We start from the raw sequence: 19,220 nt of genomic DNA, 5'->3' as shown, positions 1-19,220 counted from the left end.
GGGCTTTTACTTCAGGCTGTTCTCATTTTTGGTTCCTCTTTAAGACTTTTTCCAGTATAAACACTCCCCTTTTCAGGATGTCCGGATCAGTTAAAACCCAATGGGCACCAGAACCTGGTCTCAATGAGGAAGAAGGTTATTTCTGAGTTCCTGGTTGATTGTGAATCCTGGTTAATTTAAAGTTAGGGTTGGGTTTGAATTGGTCATGGTTAACGGTCAGTGGTATATTGTGAATTGTGATTAGATTAAGGTCAGGGTTAGGCATCAATGTCCTGTTAGGTTAACATTTTAATTGTGGTTTGATAGGGTCAGGCATAAACTGGTCATGGTTAAGCTTAGGGACAAGGTTTTGGTGAGGCTGTCCACAGTGACTGCAGTGTGAGCATGGACCTTACATAGTGAGGAGGTTTCGGCTGATGTTCACCTTTTCAAAAGGCTGTCAGAGGGTTAGGACCTGCTTCTGGGGTCATTGTTAGAATCAGGCTCAAGCATTTAGTTCTGATGGATAAAATGCGGGCTATGGGCTAGTGATTCACACATTATGCCAATGGTTGTTCTCACAAACATAGAAGTTCCAGTGCGTGTTTGTGTGTGTGTGTGTGCGCACAGTAATTTTTGGTAGTCAAATATTCACTGTTTAATGTATGATTTTTTATTGAAGCATAGAACAAGACTTTTTTGTTTAACTCAATTTGATAATTGACGAATTGACACCTTTGCGAAATCTTTTCTACAGCGAAAATCAATTGTTAATCATGTGCGTTGCTTTATTTTCTGTCCATTTGATCCCAAACCAGCACCATGTGTTTCATTTGAAGCCTATTGTCCAGCTTGTCTGACTTTGTTGCTAACAATCGTTTCCAGCATTGCATTGTACAGTTGTAGCTTTTCTAAGTAACGAATAAAAGTTGTGGCACCTGAGGTGACTGTTCACTTTCGTTTCTGCAGTAAGGCTCTTAGTTTACCAATTTCTTGTGATATGAAATTATTTTTCAGCTTTTTGTGAGGCAAATATTTTAATTTTTAACCTCCCAAAGTTAACCACTTACCTTTGTACACTTTGTTATACACACGTTGATTTACATACATTTATTGACAGCATTTTTAAGGGATTTATCATTTGAATCTTTTTTTAAAGTAAAAAATGTAAGAACGACCTTGTTCTAGGCTCCAAATACAAATCAAGAAATCAGAATAAGTTGAGTTGGGCTTCAGATTGACATTTGTCCCACCAAAATTATTGATTATTTAAAGGTTCAGTGTGTAGAATTTAGTGAAATCTAGTGGTGAAGTTGTATGTTGCAGCTGAATACCCCTCACCTCACCCTCCCCTTCCAAACAAGAAAGAGAACCTCTGGTAGCTTTCAGTTCTCATAGTTTGTACAGTTTGTACTGTCAAAAACATGGAAGCATCTATGAGGACCGGCTCCAGATGTGAACATAAAGTATTCATATATAAAGGGCCTTTTCCAGGGTTAAAAAACAACAATTAATATATTGAGATGAAACACACTAGTGAAAACATCACAAGGAATATTTTTATATTAGATATCTGCCAATAGATTCCTTTCTCCTAAATCTAACACACTGCACCTTTAAGAAGTCAATTGTCAGACATAAGGTTGGTTGTAACCATACAGTATATTACCCCAGGTCTACAACATATGATGCCTCATTCATCAGTGATAATTATTCAAAACATTTTTTATCAATTTGATGAAATACAAGTTTTATACAGAAGACCATGAGATGACCTGAACATGTAAGGCAGACTCTGTTTGACATCTAATTTATACATGTTGACACCGATCAAACACTCTCAGTGGTCGAGTTTACATTCAAGTTTTTACTTTGCACAATTCACTACATAAAAGTATGCTTCCTATAAAGTAAATAATCAAACACTTGAAGTCAAACAGTGCATGTTTGAAATGTACAGTTAAACACTGACACAGTAGTTTGAACAGTAGTGCAAATACTATTACAGTCTTTGGAGTTAGTCACAAAATAAAAGCACAATGCAACTGAAAAGGCAACACTCGAGTTTTCATTGCAGGCAGGCAGCAGAATACTAAGGGTAAACAACTTTAACGTAGTTGTCGGTGCTGAAAACAAAGTAATATATTTGTGATTGAAAAGTTACACCACCAATGCCACATGAAACATCGGCAACTGAATGATCACACTGTGGGTTAAATGGCACTCAGGACATTATGGAAACATCAATGTTCACATCAACATAACCACAAGTAGTAAAATAAAAAAAAGCTTGTTCTGAGGGTGAGTAAAAAGCTTCAAGCTCAACAGTAAGTACTCGATTGTGAATAAAGAAACAGCGAGAGCTTTGTATCATGTTTAGTTATATGAGCAGCAACAGTTCAGGCCCATGGCCACAGCATTAAAAATATCAGAGGGCAGAACATTTAAATTAATCATCAAATGAAATGGGCCACATATAACACTTGCTTAAATCTTTGAAAACTTTTTTTTCTTTTTTGAAAAGGCTGTCCAAGGGCATTGGTTTACTTTAGCAGGAACTGGACTCTGCTCTGAGGTATGGTATTTTATTTTAATGCAAAATGACAAATCTCTGGTTAAATCAATTAATTATCATTAAGGAAAAATAAAAACAAGATTGAAACCTTGCGAAACTATTTATCAGTTCCAGCAATATGCATAAAGTGCATTTTGTAGTTTTTAAACGACAGGGGCTAGATTGCAGACTAAGATGTGTTAGGGTTAGGTTTAGAGATGAGACTGAATGTCAAGGCACAAGCATGAAGAAATTTAAGTATAAGCTTTGGTATAAACTGCTCTTAGTGGCTAATATCAGAATACTGATATATGGCTTTAAATAATGGGGATATTTAGTAATACTGAGGGTCATACGTCAAAATCTTCAGTGGCATAGAAATTAAATGCACTATTTTATATCTATGATTGCAGATCATCCCACTATAATCCAGTATCAAATGACTCAAAAAAACAGTCTAATCTCAAATGAAAGCCGGAGTCCATCTCCAACCCATTTTTTAACATGTTCAAGTTCTTCTCCAGCAAATATTCAGAAGAACAGATCAGCAAAAGTGAATTCCACAGCAGTCGGGAAACACCGGGAACATCTGGGAACTATCGCTTCCTCCTTCAGAGACTCCAGGAGGGGTGCTTGAACTTGATATCATGGTGCGTGGCCCATCTGGCGTAGATGGCCTTCTCAGTTATGAAGCGATGACCCCCGCGTTTCGTGTGCTCGTGCACTTTGTACATCCTGCACTCGTTGACTCGGTTTTGCTCGTAGTAGTGGTAGGGAACATCGCTGTGATTGGCCCGACTGTCAGGAGGAAGAAGTAGGTGGCGGTTATATAAAAACTTTCAATTGTACAAAGGGTGGAGCTTCAGTGTAGAACACAAACTCACAACATCATTTGAAATGTCTGACCTGCAGTAGTTGTCATCGATCATCCCGTACACATGGATTCTTTCACACATGTCTATGGCCAGGATCATAGTGAAAAATCCAGTGCTGAGAAAAGCTCCCGTCTTCATTCTGAGTGAGAGACACCAAACATCTGCTATTAAGAAAACATATTAGATTGAGGCAAAAATATTTTTGTCTAATGCTGACTTTTTTAGATCCACGCGTTACTTTAATTAAAAGTTTATCAGTGGCTATTCCATGATACTTATCACCGTAACCTCAATATTTTTGGGTGTCGAACACTTTGTTGATATTTTTCGAATGTGTTCATGTCTTATACATTCAGTGATTAAATTAAAGATCATTCAAAAATGAAAATAATCACTAGAAGCAGCCTTATTTGAAACACTTTTTTTGCCTTAATAAAAGCCCTGAAACAGCACAATACATCATTGCTGTTTGTGTAACTATATCATATATGCTCATCGTTAGTGACCTCACGCTGTAGCATGGTCCATAAGTAAAATGTGTAAAGTTTGCATTTTCAAGTTTTTGGTGTGTTTCCATGTTACATGGAGGTGTCTTATTTTGAAGGGTACTCAGTAAATGCTGATAAAAAGGGAGTTACAGTAAAAGTAAACATGAACAGGACATGAAGTTCAACTCCTGGCCAAGGGACAGTTTCTTTGACATAATCTGTTCTTTATTTCTGCTTAAGCGTTGGAATAGCTAATTTTATGTCAATATTGGAAACTTCATATGTTGTTTTACCGAAGAAAAACAATACAATATTTTCCTTTCATTTATTCAACTAGAATATAAAGTTATAGGCTACCTGTTTTTTCCGGTTTCGTTCTGAAACACACTGTCACAGTACTGAATCTTCTCTCTGGTCACGGTGTAGATCTTCACATCCGGGTACTTCTTTGCTATTTTCAGGAGTGTGTTGAAGATGCGTCCTTTCCCGTCCTGCCTCATATTCCTATCAGGACCCCAGAACACGTAGGTGGTGTCCGCTGACTGCTGGAAATAGTATCGTTCATTTTTCACCAACAGGGGAACGCTGGTGTGTGACACGACCCGAACACTGGTGCGGCTGCCCACGTCCCTTTCAAACCCATCCGTGGGTGCATTGTTCATCCGGATGACGCAGGCAAACTTGTCAATCTCGTCACCAATGCCAGCTCTGAGCATCTGACCTGAGCTGGAGACCAAGGCACACTGGTTGCAGTGCTTGTGCAGAAACTGTTGACAGAGAGGGGGATAACAATGGCCCATAACGACAAAATGGAGACATATTTTTTGAAATTTCTGCAAATGTATTGAAAAACAAAGACTAAAGTCATCCAGGTCATGGTCAGGAGTTGTACCTGTGTACCTATACAACGGGGAAGCTTGTTCTGACGCATACATCCAATTTCCTACATGTACATCGAGCCGCTGTGGCTCAAGAGTGAGAGAGGGTTGTTGGGGTGGTTTGTTCCCCGGTTTCTACATTCTGAAGTGCCCTTGTGCAAGATACAAACCCCACTTTTCCCCTTATGGCTGTGCTGACAGTGTACAAATGGTGTGTGATGGAAAAGGTGCTCCATACAGAGGCACTATATGAACGTGTGCATATGGATGCATTACACATGTGTAACTCCTGCAAACATGAATTGTTAACATGATAAAATAATAATTTGCAGCTATAATCCTGACTAATATATTCCTCAAAGATATGACACTCCAACAGCATAGCTTCCAAATCAGTTTTCAGGGTCAGCTCCTGAGTCCTTACTTGGACCCACACCTCTGGAGGGGGGGCTACACCCCTGGATCCTGGATCCCTGCTCCTCACCTGCTCCGTCCCGCCGGGGCTGATCCTCACGTAGCCCCTGAGCCCGCTGCTTTGCAGAACAGGCGACGGCCCGTCCCGTGTGATCACATGGGCAAACCAAAACAACAGGGGGAGGCTCAGGCCGAGCAGCAACAGCCATCGAAGCATCTGTGACACGGAAGGTATATGGTCAGAGGAAGCACAACCGCTTATGCACTGAATACTTCACATACCAGTGCACACTTTGATTTAAACATCCCGATCGATCTTACCGGGGACTTCATTCCGAGGCCTTTGGGAGAGACCCCGATGCAGAGAGCCATGCGGCACTCATGCTCCCAGCAGCCGGCTCACCTGAGGCCGAGGCGGTGACACAGACCAGCCCCGCAGCCACGAACCATTCATCAGCAACACTATTCACATATTTCCAACGGATCTCCTCCTAAATTCTGGCGAGAGCTCACAAATCCAGGATCCTTCTCGTGTCCTTCAATCTTCATGCCTGTGAAGTCTCGTCCGATCTACAACAGGAACATGTGTGACTTCTCTAGTATCGGAGGTCGCTTTACTTCTTCATTGTTTCCTCGCCTTCTGTGTTGTCATTTTGTGGTCGGTTCGCGATTTCTAGGCCCTGAATCCACACTGTTTCAGGCAACACAACTTCCGGTGCGATTTTCACAACAAAAGTGTCATCTGAATCTGTTAACACACCGAAAGTACGTGGTAACAACAAGGGCACGTCGGAAGTTACCCTGTCGTGATCTTATTCTGAAAGGAGAATTGCAATAACCGGAGGTGAGGTTTCTGCTTATTCTAGCCTCTTTAAATACTGCCTTTGATTCGAGCACATATTGTTTCATATTCAAGTTATTATTTTGCCTTTAACATACAAATTCATTTAACAATTGATAAAATGTCATGTTTACTTCAAGTGTCACTCTTTAAATAGCTTAAAACCACGCGAAGTAAAATCATTATCATTTAAAAGATAAATAAAAATGCTATTTCTACTTATTAGGAAGGTTGTTCTCTGGCATTTTTTCTTTAACCATTATAAAAATAAAAATAAACATCAATTTGTATTTCGTGTTATTTTAAAGACTACTTAAAAAACTATTATTACCTTCAATAATAATAATCATAATCACTTGCATTTCAATATGGTCCTTGCTCCGTTTGTGCTTGGGCCCTAATAATATTAATATTAAACTAATAGAGTTAATACTAATACTAATAGTAGGAATACTGTCAGAAAACTTTATTTTTTACTTTGTGATCCATGCTCTGTGATCCACAACCTGATTGGATTCTTAAAGCATTAATCCCGCCTACCTTATAATTGATTGGTCAAGAAATAATTCATTTCACTGTGCATCGGACCTGTTTGGTCCGTGGCCCCGTCAGTTTTCCTACGTCTCCATAGCACCGCCCCCGCTGAAAACCCTTGTGCGCGGCTCCGTCCTCTGGCGGTGACACCAGGAACGTCCTTCCCCGTCGTGTCGGTTGTTCGTGGTACGTACCGGTGTGTGGGGTTGTTCGTGATAGTGGCCGTGTCGGTGGTTCGCTGGTTAAAGAGCCGGTGGAGCCTCCGTGGTGTCCGGTTAACCCTCTGCCGCTGCTGGTGTCCGGTTGACCGGGGGATGCTGTGATGTGAAGTGACAGGTCTGGTTGCGCTATGCTAACTGCAGCTAAGGTTAGCATTCCCTCCTGTTGGGGCTGTTGTCTGCTGGTCTGTGCTCATTTCTGCTGGTCATTAACAACACAGGAGAACAACTGAGCCCAGGGTCTGTATTCATTATACGTAAACGTTACCAAGTGGTGTCAGGGCTGATTCAAGGCATCTGACTAGCTGGCTAGCATGCTATCCCCCATCTAGCCAAGTCTAATTTCAACTAACCCCCCTTTTATTCTGTGATCATTTGCACTGGCAGGCTGGGAATGGTGGCTGATTTAGTATATTAGTTAATGATTAATCAATTAGACAGTTTGGCTCCAAGCAGAGGGGAAGAATCCTGTCACGTTGTAGCCACACCTTCTGGTGCCATTTCCTTTAGGTGTGAGGGAACACGTACCAGACAGGGTAGAGGTAAACTGGCATCATGACAAGTTGATCTGCTGCTTAACGGTAAATGAGAGCGAGAGCCCTGAGCTTAACACACCGATCTCTAACTAGTTAATTATGCAGGTCTAGGCACGGAATCAATATGAGTAACGTTTGTAGTATACTTGTCATCAACTTTAATATGAGAAAGGAACAATTTAGTCTGTTCGGGAGATGTAGAACACACTATGGATCTATTGGAGCCAGGATCGCTGTTGTAACTTGGAAGTCACTCAGTAAAAATAAATATCCTGGATCCCCCACTTGATCTGCACCAGCAGTAATCCATCCAGCAGCATACTCTTGCTAAAAGACAAATGAACAGGGATGTTTATTGATACCACATGTAGATCATTTGCAAAGCCTGTGCATGCAAAGTAATGCAGCTCTTCAGCGAGTAGGCTTGTGCACTCATTCCAATTGTTATTTCCATAGCTCATATCTTATTTATTGCAGGTGATACTGAACTGAAGTCAGTGTGGAGTACAAGTTCAGGAGTGAATGAGGACAGACGGTTCATCAGCAGGCCCTGAGCTGGCTGATCCCACAGAGGAGAGGAAAACCTTGTTTTGGGTGAATGTGAGGGGGCTTTGGACAACCGTGGCCTGAAGGCATTTCGATTTCTCTGAGATGTCACTCAGACAAGCAGGAGGGATGTCCATCGCACAGGCTTTGGCCATGACCGTGGCGGAGATACCGGTCTTTCTATATTCCACATTTGGCCAGGTAAAATTAGTTTTGCATGTTAACACAAAAGCATCATCTGAAGACTTAAAAAGAAAACAAGTTACAATGGCTAAAGTGATGTTTAAGATGACCTGGTGATGACATTTCATGTTTGTCTTTCCTGCTTTCAGTCCATCTTTTCTCAGCTAAAACTTACACCAAACTTGAAGAGGGTGCTCTTTGCCACAGCGATAGGCAGTGTTGCTCTGGCTCTCACTGCTCATCAGCTTAAGAGGCGGGGGAGAAAAAGGAACCAGGCAACACAACGGAAGGAGGGCCAGAAGACCGTGGGAATACCTGAAGCACTGAGGAAGACAGGAAGACCCTCTTCATTAAAGAGAGGTTTGCATGTCTTTTTTTGTAAATCTGGAAATATGACTTTGCCTTTGGGTTGTAACGTTTTCCGCATCTTCTTAAGTATATCCAGGTAACATAACGCTTAATGTTTCCTGTACAGGTCAGTTAACTGGTCGTCAGATGATGAGTCCGAGCACCAGGAGCAATGACACCATGAGTGGAATTTCTTCCCTGGCTCCCAGTAAACACTCAAGTTCCTCACACAGCCTTGCATCAGTTAGTTTCATACTCAGTTTTTCATTTCTGTCTATACTCTTCTTTTCCCTTATTGCCCCTTGACCGTATTTTTCATTTTTCTTTCATGTGAATTTGTTTTGGTACAGATGCGGGTCCTAGGCTCCCCAAGCCAGTCTGCCAACCCACCCACGCCCTGGGAGGCAGAACCTGTGGCAGAAGAGTCAGGGGCACTAGAGGATGCGAACGCAGAGAATCTGTATTTAATTGGTAGGTATTTATTACCACTCAGGATTCTTTCTTAAGAAATGTGACATAAATTGTGAAATAGTGAAAATATGAAGGAGAAGGCATCTAGCATTTATTCGCTAGGATGTAATGTCAGGTACAGAAACATGAGCTCAACTTTTATTATATTGATATAACAAAGGATTGTTAAACCCAATTGGTTTTAGTTACAGAAAGTAAATAACAAAGTTACTTAGTTAATTTTACTGCATTGGGTGAATAAATAGGGGGTTATTCACATTGCATTTGTTTCCCACATTATATAAAGGCAGGTTAAGATGTTCTTTATATAATCTGTTGTTGGACTCTTGGACCCAAAATGCTGCTTGGCAGCAATTGCTCCTGCACTAAAAACAATGGCCCATGTTCTGTGCCACCTTTATCTCAAAGTTTGGGCTTTATGTCTGACATAAATAATACATGTAAGCCGCTTTGCTAATGTCCTTCCAGGAATGGAGCTTTTTGAGGAAGCTCTGAGAAAGTGGGAACAAGCCCTGAATATTCGCCATCACACCTCCTCAACCTCCAGCAACAACAGCCTCGCTCTGCAGGGGGCAGCGTGTGGAGACTTTCCCATGGTAACGGTGACACAATCATCATCAGTGGAGACCACAGATTTGGCTTGGTCAAAGATCACACAGTACCAACGCTGGATTAAATGAATCCTGGACATTTTATTACATAATATTTAAGTATAGATGACCTGTTAAATATTGTTTTTCTCGATTTTAGGCTGAAGCCCATAGTAAAGGGTTTGCTGACAAGTTAGAGACTCTACTGCACAAGGCGTACCACCTACAGGAGGATTTTGGGAGCACTATCCCTACAGACAGCGTGCTGGCAGACTTTGGTGAGAGCCATGTTCAACTTATTTATGATCTTCAGCGAGAGTGGAGAATGACCACATATCTGAGAGTGAATTTGATTTTGAACTTAATCAGTGAGGAGTTGGACAGATACAGTATTGTAACTTACAGCTTTGTGATTCATGTTTTTAAAGTGAATTTATATCTTTGTTAACACATCTGTGTTTTGATTCCTGTGCTGTGAGCCAGTTTGTCTTTTTCCTTTGATAGAGAGCGAAGGAACTCTTATCTTGCCTCAAGTTGGGAATTTCCACAGACTGCAAGATGATGATGCGACTACTGTTACCTCCGACCAGTCGTTCTTTTCGGCCGCAGAGGTGAGTTTCCCCAGAACCCCCCTGCTCACGTTGGTTTCAAGTACACTCTTTAAGGCCTTCGCACATATGGTAACGTGAATAAACACAAGGGCAGATTATTCAGAGGTGAATTTAGATGCGCCTGGCTGTTCGCATTAATGGAACATCATGGCACCATAGTAGATCATAGTTTTTTTCTCGAGTCTGAATTTGACGAAGGTGTTTGTTTGTACACAGTCACATCGCTGTGCGTTTGGTTCATTCGTTTTCTTTGACAGTAGTTGGGTTGCTTGTTGCTTGATCCAACAGATTCAAGTCAGCGACATCCTATCTTTATTAAGGATAGAAAACAACTGTGAGCAATGATTAAACACAAATGTACTAAATAAATTGACAAATAAACGTTATCTCAGACTGGATGGATGAGAAAGTTGTTTTTCTACTACTACTACTTCTTCAAAGAGTTACATTGTCAACAACACACAAATATCTACTTTCATTAAATTTCATCCCTAATTTGAAAACAGTGAAACCGATTGCACATAAGCCATTGAATTTCACAGGCAGAATATGGCATATGAATATGGCACAGTAAAATGGTGAAACCTGATTTAAGTGCAAAAGTCCATAGTGTGTGTGGTGTACCGGGGGCAGAGCTGGTTCTACAGTCTTACTGCTGCAGGAAGGAACGGACTGCGATTCTTCTCCTTTAGATTAGTCCTTCCCTGAAGGAGCTGCCCGGTGCTCTCGAGGGGATGGGACTGGATTGATACATGTTCACCAAATATTAATTATATAAAGGTTAATCGCATTGGAAAAACAAGCCTAATGTGCAAAGGCCTTTAGTCTCACAGAACTAATCATGTCTGCTTTAAAACATATGGACTGTGCACTGAGGTACTGTATGTGTTATGTGTTTTCCCCCCTGGCCAGCTGTTTGATGCCATGTCTCTGGAAGAGCACTACCAGCCTCTGAAGCCTTCAGCTCTTTATGAAGAAGCCCTGTCTCTGGTACGAGAGGGAAAAGTGTCATATAGGTGCCCGAGGTAACTGAAGCTCAACATCTCTCCCTACATAATACCATAAGCTGCATATATAAGATCACTGTTAGTCAAAAAAGCATAAAGAACCATCAGATAACCTCAGCCTGTTGTAAACATCTAGTCTCAGTAATCTGATCACAAGTGGGCAGTGCTAACTAAGGGTGTGAATGCACCCAAGATGCATTGAGGACCTATTAGAGACCTAATCACTCAGTCAACATGCGTAGGGGTGTGGGACATATGTGGCCACATTCTTTTTTCATTGTGTGAACGTGGGGGTGCTGGACTGCAGGACCGCTGACTCAGCTGACGAACTCTGACCCCACTATAGTTTCATAATTACAGCATGCTCACACATACACGTAAAATGTTTGACTCCATAGGAAGCCACATTGCAGATACGCCTCCCCTGTTTTCCACATATTTAATTCTTTCACACTGATACACACAGACACATTGACAACAGACCTATATCAGACTTGCTGATAAAAACGTCCCTTGGTCTTCTCAAACAGAGATGACTTTATTTGCATACAGAGCGGGGAAGTGAGAACCTAATCTAAAGTGTTCCCAAGAGACTCATACAAGACTCATTTTAAAGTCAAATGGAAACAGACAAACCGCTGGCTCTAAACTTGTGGTCGGATCTCTCAGAACAGATGTTAAAACCAGGTCTGAATATGTACAAATGTGCAACTAGCTGCTAAACAATATGGAACTTTTAGTAGCCAAAAAAGCAGATTTGTCACAGAGCTTAAGTTAGAGTAACTATTAGGATTTTGTGTTTGCCTAAAGTTTCATTCCTCCCTTTTCTTTTTACCAGGACTGAACTACTTGAATGTTATGGTGATCAAGATTTCCTAGCCAAACTTCACTGTGTGAGACAAGCATTCCAGGTCAGTTTCAGCTCGCAAGACTGGCACATATTTCAACTGATAATTTGTATTTGTTTGGTAACCTCCCACCAGTTTTTTTTTTTTTTTACATTATTTAAAACAGTGAGCGGTGAAGCAGAAAATAAATGGAGCTAAATTAAACATTTTAAAAGAGGGATCCTGCAGGAAAACTGCGTTTAAGTATATTGTGCTAATTGTGAAAGGTTGCCAGTCTTAAAAATTGGTTAGCAATGAGTCACACAGTCCAGTCGCTAAGCTGTAGTGCAGTCAGATTAAGACAAAGGTTAACATGCCAATAACAAATAATTTTAGGACGATGAATATAATAAGACATTGTAATTAAGGTCCAAGCCGGTCATCAAAGATTTCTCTTTCTCTCTGTTTTCATCATCTCATATCTCACACATTGCATGTAAGGAGACAGACTCCAGCAAACCTGAGTTAGTAAAATGCCATCTCTATACAGGTGCAGTTGTACCTACAGGCAGTGAATCAGGTTTCTTTGCTTAAAGCTACAACGTCCCACATACAGAGGGCAGGTGACTCATTGCGTTTCCTTAAATGTAAAAAATGGATGATCCTGTTGGTCTGTACAGCACTTTACATTTATTCTTGAGGCCTAGGTTAACATGCTCTAAAAATTGGACCGGCTTCCTATCTCATATGTGAAGAGTTGCACATAGGCTGCAGGGAACAATGACATCTGCTGTGTTTAAAGTAAATGTATTGAACTCTGCTGTGTTTATCTGCTTGTGAGAGTTATTGATCTCAGTCCCTTCACCCTCTTGAGAAAGATAACTCGCCTTCAAGTTCAGCCTGGAGATGAATACGAGTTTGATGCATCTTGAAATACATCAGCTGCAGCTCTACAACACTACACTTTGTTGCATAGGCTTGAATATATTTTACTATATGCTTAATGTATAAACCAAATTGTTCCAGAAATGACCATAGAAAAAAGACTGATAATGCTTTTTCCTTCCAGGTGCTGTTGTCAGATGAAACTCATCGCACGTTTTTCATGGAGACCGGGAAGCAGATGATTACAGGGTTAATGGTGAAGGCCAACAAGGTAAATCAGTACATTTGGATCCTCAGTTTTTAACTTGTACTATTTAGATGAATAGGTGATAGGTCTGCCTCTGTGGACATGCATAACGTATACGTATTTCATATTTTTTCCTTATCTCAGAGTCCTAAAGGCTTCCTAGAGAGCTATGAGGACATGCTGCTTTACACTCAGAGAGAGGGAACGTGGCCAGTTACACAGATGGAGCTAGAGGGCCGAGGAGTGAGTAATGTTGTCATTCATGTCATGCAACTGATTCTGCTCTTTATTTGTTTTTTCAGCATGTGCCTCTTAACATAACCACATGTAGGTGCAGTTTTTTTCAGACACAGAGTGTGTGTTAACAGAGAGTCGGTCCATTTACATGAACCTGAGAAGCCCTGTGACTAACCTGAATTAAACTTTAACTACAAACTGCCTAACAATCAGGTTGCTCTTGACAATTTCCTGTTGTTGTGAAACGCATCCGACCTGGACAATATCCTGCTGCGTTCTTCATATGTGAAAGACAAACCCTTTTAGGCTAATGTGCTTGTTCATTTTGCACTTATTTAACAAAATGTATTTCTTTTCCACACGTCGTGATCTGTGCAGGTGGTGTGTATGAACTTTTTTGACATAGTGTTGGACTTTATACTAATGGACGCATTCGAAGACCTGGAGAGCCCTCCCTCATCTGTGGTAGCTGTGCTGAGGAATCGCTGGCTCTCTGACAGCTTCAAAGAGACGGTTAATTAGCACTCCATCGTGCACATACACAAATTCCTTGATTAAACCACCGATGCTTCGTCCTATAACAGAGTTGTGATTTCTCTTTAGGCTCTGGCGACTGCTTGCTGGTCTGTCCTAAAAGCGAAAAGGCGTCTGCTCATGGTGAGTTTGAGAATGTCTGAAAATGGGGTGCTTTATATAGCGTTGTGTTTTTATTGCATTTTGTTTTTGACAGCCGTGTCTCTACTGTCCATAGGTTCCTGATGGTTTTATCTCCCACTTCTATGCCATATCAGAACATGTGAGCCCAGTTTTAGCTTATGGGTTCTTGGGACCCAGGCAGCACCTAAGTGAGGTCTGCACTATCTTCAAGGTGAGAGCAAAGTGGACTAAAAACATGTCTACTTGTAACTGCTTAAATGGACGCACAACATTCTACTCATGATCACCATACAGCATTATAAACAATTATGTATTGTCTCCTGTGACTCTGGAATAGTTTAACTTTGTCATCAGTGATATTTCAATTGTGGGTCGAGACTCGAGACACTACACATCACATTACAACAGAAAGTCTGTGTTACAAACTGGGATTATGATGATCTTAAGTGGCTTTATGGTAAGTGTAGGATCCAAGGGTTTTAGCATGCAATTTATCCAAAGGGCTAAAATTCAGGACATCTGCGAATAAGAGAACATGCTAACATGCAAACTAAGATTATTAACATTGTATATATTATACTTGCGTTATCAGCATGTTAGCATTGTAATTGTGAGCGTGCTGTACAGCCTCATGGAGCTGGCATAGCTAGCCAGACTTTTATATTTCTGAGAATTAGTTTCTTGCGTCACCAGCTTGTCCCAGTCTTTCTCTTGCAACATTAGCTACTTTGGGCAGGCTTACTGCAGTTCAGCCATCCATAGCTACCTTGTTAGCTTCAACACCAGGACGCAAAGAATCCTAGAGGATATGTTTGCACGAGAAGGATCCACTGATTTGGACCAAACGTGACCTGTATGATAACCTTTACGTGTAAAATCAGTACTCCTTTTAAATTAAATTGACCATGCCATGCATTGATTTCCATCATTCATCTACCTCCTCTCTTCTGCAGCAACAAATCGTGCAGTACCTTAAGGATATGTTTGACCATGACAAGGTCCGCTTCACCTCTGCTAACAGCTTGGCCGAGGACATCCTGAACCTTTCCCACCGCCGCAGCGAGATTTTACTGGGGTATCTGGGGATCGACAGACTTCTGGAGCTCAACGGTTCCCTGCCCAGGGACACCGACAGCTCTTAGGGGCCCAAACCCAAACAGCATGAAGAGTTACTGAGGGCTTCATGGGGCTTGTGCAGGCCAGACGCATTGGAGTCGCAGCTCAGCACTTGATCTGCACTAAGACTGGATTTAAATCATACTCCTGTGATACACTGGGAACCACAGTTAATTATTCATTCATCATCAAACACTGACAGAGGATATATTTTCACGAGCATCACTTGTTCTAATGAGGGAAACTGGTTGGACTCCACCTCTTCCTTGTTATCAGCTGCTGGGCTGCCTATCTGGAGAATGCCTACATGTGATCTCAGACGTGTGAAGAGGTGTCTATAACTTGTTGGGTTTCCAGGCTACTTAAAAACACACGAAACTGAAGCATGGGGACGAATGAAACGGTCCCTTCCACATTATTCTTTCACGTGGAGCAAATGTCTTCAGATAACTAGTGGTTGCACCTTCCATTCGTCTGACGTGTGAAAACACATGGAATATCATATTCGTCACAGTTGCGTGAAAAGAAGTGTGTTGACGTGTTTTGTTTTATATTAAAGGGGCAAAGTTATTTGTTAAATCCATGATAATGTCTGACAGATTTAAAGTGTGTAATGAAGGACGTAATGAAGTTATCTCCTCACTGATGCTACTTAAGTCCCTTAGTTCCTAACCTTACCCCTCTTTAATTTAAAGAAGTATTTATTCCAGTTTGATTTGGTCAAGTAGGCTAAAATGTGACATATCAGAGTGACTGTAATAAGAAGAGTAGTGTAATGACAATGAAATAAGGTCATCCTGAAGCTATATGCAGACCCCAGAACATTTCTCATATAGTCTTCTGGACATAGCAGTGATCCCGCGAAGATGCAAGTTATACTTTCTCCAAGTCAAAGTGAGCCCACACTTTATCTGGAAATGAATCCCATGGCACAAAACAAACTGCAAATAACAGAAAAACTGGTTTTAATACTATTACATAGGATTGGTGTGGATTAGCAATAAGTACCTTAAATTCAGCATTAGGTGATGCACAAATTCCTACAGTTAATTAGTTACCTTTCTGTAACACAGTGCTGAGCTAGGCAGAGCCCGCCACTAGTTTATTAATTGGTTGTGCCACTTGAATCACTTCCAAATATTTGGGCCTTTCTGTGAAAGTATACAAACCCAAGTTATATGAACAAATAAACCTCTGTTTTCAGTGCAATGTGTGAAACAGCAGTAGATACGGAGTATGGTTGTTTTTCAACCATAATTTGTTATTCATGAATATTTGATGAGTGAAAAAATTCAGATTTTCTCAGTGGGTCGGATTTTTCACAGCAGACATTTGTCAGCATTCTAACAGGAAAGGCACAAGTGCTAGTAATAACAGTAACAACGGCTCTGTTTATTCAAGTGTCTCAGTAAACCACGACGGCAATGGTGGAAAATTATTGATTGAGATTTGAGGTTTTGCTGATTAAACTGTGGAACAGTGTTTATACAAGTTAGAATTTACTCTGCTTCAGCCAATCATAACAGTGACAGGCTCCTTACCCAGTAATGCATTAGTAATAATAATAATCCTATTATATAATAACATGTACATACAATATAGCCCCATTTAAAACAAGACTTTGTTCTTCATAATGACAGCTTTTACTTTTGATATTTAAAGTCATTTTACTGTCACTGCTTTTTGTCAATTTCTGTGTTTGATTACACTGCATTTGATTATTGATTGTTAATATAACTAATAGTTTAACTAAGAGCTTTTATTAAATATTCTGATTGTGCAATCATGGCCCATTTTGCACAATACCAGCACCCTGAAACCGAAGCAGATCTATGGAACTGGGCCATCATTGGTTTTATTAACACTTGTGCTTTCCCCAATGCATCAAACTAATAAGAGTTACGATGATTACATTATCAAAATAAGATAAATGTCTTCTATGGAAAAAGGTCAATGCTCATGGCTGTAACAAAGTGAACCCAGCGACTACCATCTAACACCTTTTAGAGACTGAAAGATACAACTCGGCCTCAAGTGAGATATGTAATCAAAAACACATTTTCCTTTTAATCAAATCCACATACTGTGTGTTGTTGGTTTTCATCTCTGCTCATTGTATAATAGACACGACCAGTAACAGCACCAGTATTGGTCTAAGGTTGTTTTGTGTCTGATCTCATGAAGACTTTTACTGAGGAACTGTGCATTGTACAGTCTTGACTGTTACCGGCACTCTGAAGGGCAGAGCTCGTAAGTCTTTATTTTGAAATGCAATGCAATCCTTTGTCAAGAATCAGCATTGAAGGGATTATTTCCGTTTCATTTAAACATGAACTTGCAGCTGATGATGGAGCCTTTCCAGAAAAAGATTAAGTTCTGTGTTTTTTTTGATCTGCAGCTTTGTGTTCTGAGGCATTTTGCACTTTATCAGAGAAGCAGAAAGATACAGGAATGTCCCGCAACCCTTATATTTGTAATGATTAGTTTGAGAACAAACATTAAGCAGTTGAAATGACTCCACAACAGAAGTGATGTACTGTTGATAACACAGAGCATATAGTAAAAAAAACAAAAACGATATTCCCAGAAACCTATGTTACGCAAGATATTTATTCTGGTTACTATGATAACTTTATGATTTAGTGTCCATGTTGAATGTTAACATCTTAACTGTGTGTGGTCAAATCTGTTTTCTCCCCAGTTTCAGTCCGTTGTTGTAGATCATCAGCCGCATGTATCATGCAGGCAAATGCTAATGTTTTGGTTGTTAGTCTCCTACGATTGGTCTGCTTCTGCTGTGTCATGAGAGTAGATCAGTTTGATTCCTCCTGCAGCCTTTGCATGTTCGCAGTGTAGATTATCCTAAAAATGCATCAATCATATATGTGCTGCAACATTTAGAAGCAGGCTCATCCCTTTAGTTGCTGTTATTGTTAGTTTTTAGAAATACTCTGAATGGAAATACTCTGAATGGAATGTTTAGGAACTGAAAGTCATTTGAAAGTAAATATTCAGGCAATGATTTATTATAGATTTACGAGGATTTCGGATGGCCAAAATGAGTTTACTGCAATACATTACAAGTGTCCTAATCATGCCTTTTGTCTTTTCTATTTTTAAACTACAATGCCAGCACAACCTGTCCATTGATTTTGATTCTCCATATTAATTAAATGTGATTTTTTTGTTATTAAATCATATATTTATTCGCTTGTTTTTCCTCAGTGGATGACGGCCCATTGTATTTCATATTGCACCGGGAATCAAACTGTTCTTATACAAATTGTTTTGTTGTTACAGTAAGAAGGTATATTTAAATGACTAAAAAGCAGTAATTAGCAATAATTATACTTACCTTTACTATTATTACTGACAAAACTTTACAGGTCTTTTTCAGACTAGACATTTTGACATGTCACAATAGAAAAAGCTTCAGATTGCATCACAGACTGTGTTTAAAGATGGACGACGCATCTCCATTCCTCGTACTATCCAGAATCGCAGCTAATTTACTTTCGGGGATGAATAAAGTAATCTATCTATCTATCTATCTAAAACATCTTAGATTGAAACACACATGTCATTCAGAGAGCGCACTGTTGTGATAGGGGGATGGAGTGCCACCGATACATGCGCTCAACCAATCAAGAGTCAGTCTCAGCTGTCAAAAATGATGTTTCACCCAGTTGTTATTACATCAAATAACTATAGTATAGTATCTACAAGTACAGAAGCAATGTTTTGAGACAAGTATATTCAAAGTATACTTTGACTTTTTAGTTTGGACAATGTGCCATTCACTTACAGCAGTGGTTCGCAAAGTGGAGAGTGTCCGACCATATAAAAAATAGAAATAAACAAAATAATGTTATAGCTGACAATGTTGAACATGCCTTAAAAGTAGACCTTGTCCGAGGGTGATGCACATTATATACTACTATTCCACGATATTTGAAAGGGCAGGAATGCCGAAAAACAACATTTTAGTTGATTTAGTCCAAACACTTTATTGAATGTATTACCTCTAATCAAATTGGACACAATCAGTGATTGGTGTTTTGAGCCTATTTGTTTCACAGCTATGGAGCTTGAGACAGGGCCCTGAATCTCAATCTAAGAATCCTCAAGTTTTTTAAAGGGCATTTTTATTCAACTGTCTCATTATTAGAATGACGTTG

At 40.2% G+C, this 19,220-nt stretch overlaps 2 protein-coding genes across 4 annotated transcripts; one reads left to right on the top strand and one right to left on the bottom strand.

Annotated features, from left to right (window-relative positions):
* Window positions 1-1,074: 1,074 nt before the first annotated feature.
* On the bottom strand, window positions 1,075-5,887 carry st6galnac4 (ST6 (alpha-N-acetyl-neuraminyl-2,3-beta-galactosyl-1,3)-N-acetylgalactosaminide alpha-2,6-sialyltransferase 4). Of its 2 annotated transcripts, none has more exons than XM_062413399.1 (5): window positions 5,510-5,887; window positions 5,199-5,405; window positions 4,254-4,663; window positions 3,440-3,547; window positions 1,075-3,331 (listed from the first exon to the last, which is right to left on the bottom strand). In XM_062413399.1, exons 1-5 carry the CDS (start codon window positions 5,558-5,560, stop codon window positions 3,145-3,147), a joined length of 963 nt encoding a protein of 320 aa, XP_062269383.1. In that variant the 5' UTR covers window positions 5,561-5,887; the 3' UTR covers window positions 1,075-3,144. The 2 variants fall into 2 exon arrangements, with proteins under 2 accessions (XP_062269383.1, XP_062269384.1); XM_062413400.1 differs by having other exon boundaries at window positions 5,259-5,405; window positions 5,510-5,886.
* A 761-nt stretch (window positions 5,888-6,648) lies between these two features.
* Window positions 6,649-18,134, top strand: miga2 (mitoguardin 2). 2 transcript variants are annotated; one of them, XM_062412972.1, is made up of 16 exons: window positions 6,649-6,749; window positions 7,795-8,064; window positions 8,196-8,406; window positions 8,522-8,637; window positions 8,745-8,865; window positions 9,334-9,461; window positions 9,616-9,733; window positions 9,960-10,066; window positions 10,979-11,091; window positions 11,912-11,984; window positions 12,970-13,056; window positions 13,177-13,275; window positions 13,648-13,782; window positions 13,873-13,926; window positions 14,021-14,137; window positions 14,880-18,134. In XM_062412972.1, exons 2-16 carry the CDS (start codon window positions 7,969-7,971, stop codon window positions 15,066-15,068), a joined length of 1,764 nt encoding a protein of 587 aa, XP_062268956.1. In that variant the 5' UTR covers window positions 6,649-6,749; window positions 7,795-7,968; the 3' UTR covers window positions 15,069-18,134. The 2 variants fall into 2 exon arrangements, with proteins under 2 accessions (XP_062268956.1, XP_062268955.1); XM_062412971.1 differs by having other exon boundaries at window positions 6,718-6,930.
* The last annotated feature ends 1,086 nt before the right edge of the window (window positions 18,135-19,220 follow it).

The sequence above is a fragment of the Platichthys flesus genome, chromosome 19 (genome assembly GCF_949316205.1).
Source record: "Platichthys flesus chromosome 19, fPlaFle2.1, whole genome shotgun sequence".
In the NCBI taxonomy this organism is placed as follows: domain Eukaryota; kingdom Metazoa; phylum Chordata; class Actinopteri; order Pleuronectiformes; family Pleuronectidae; genus Platichthys; species Platichthys flesus.
Note: the sequence above shows the minus strand (reverse complement) of the source record. Positions and strands in the feature narration are given on the sequence as shown.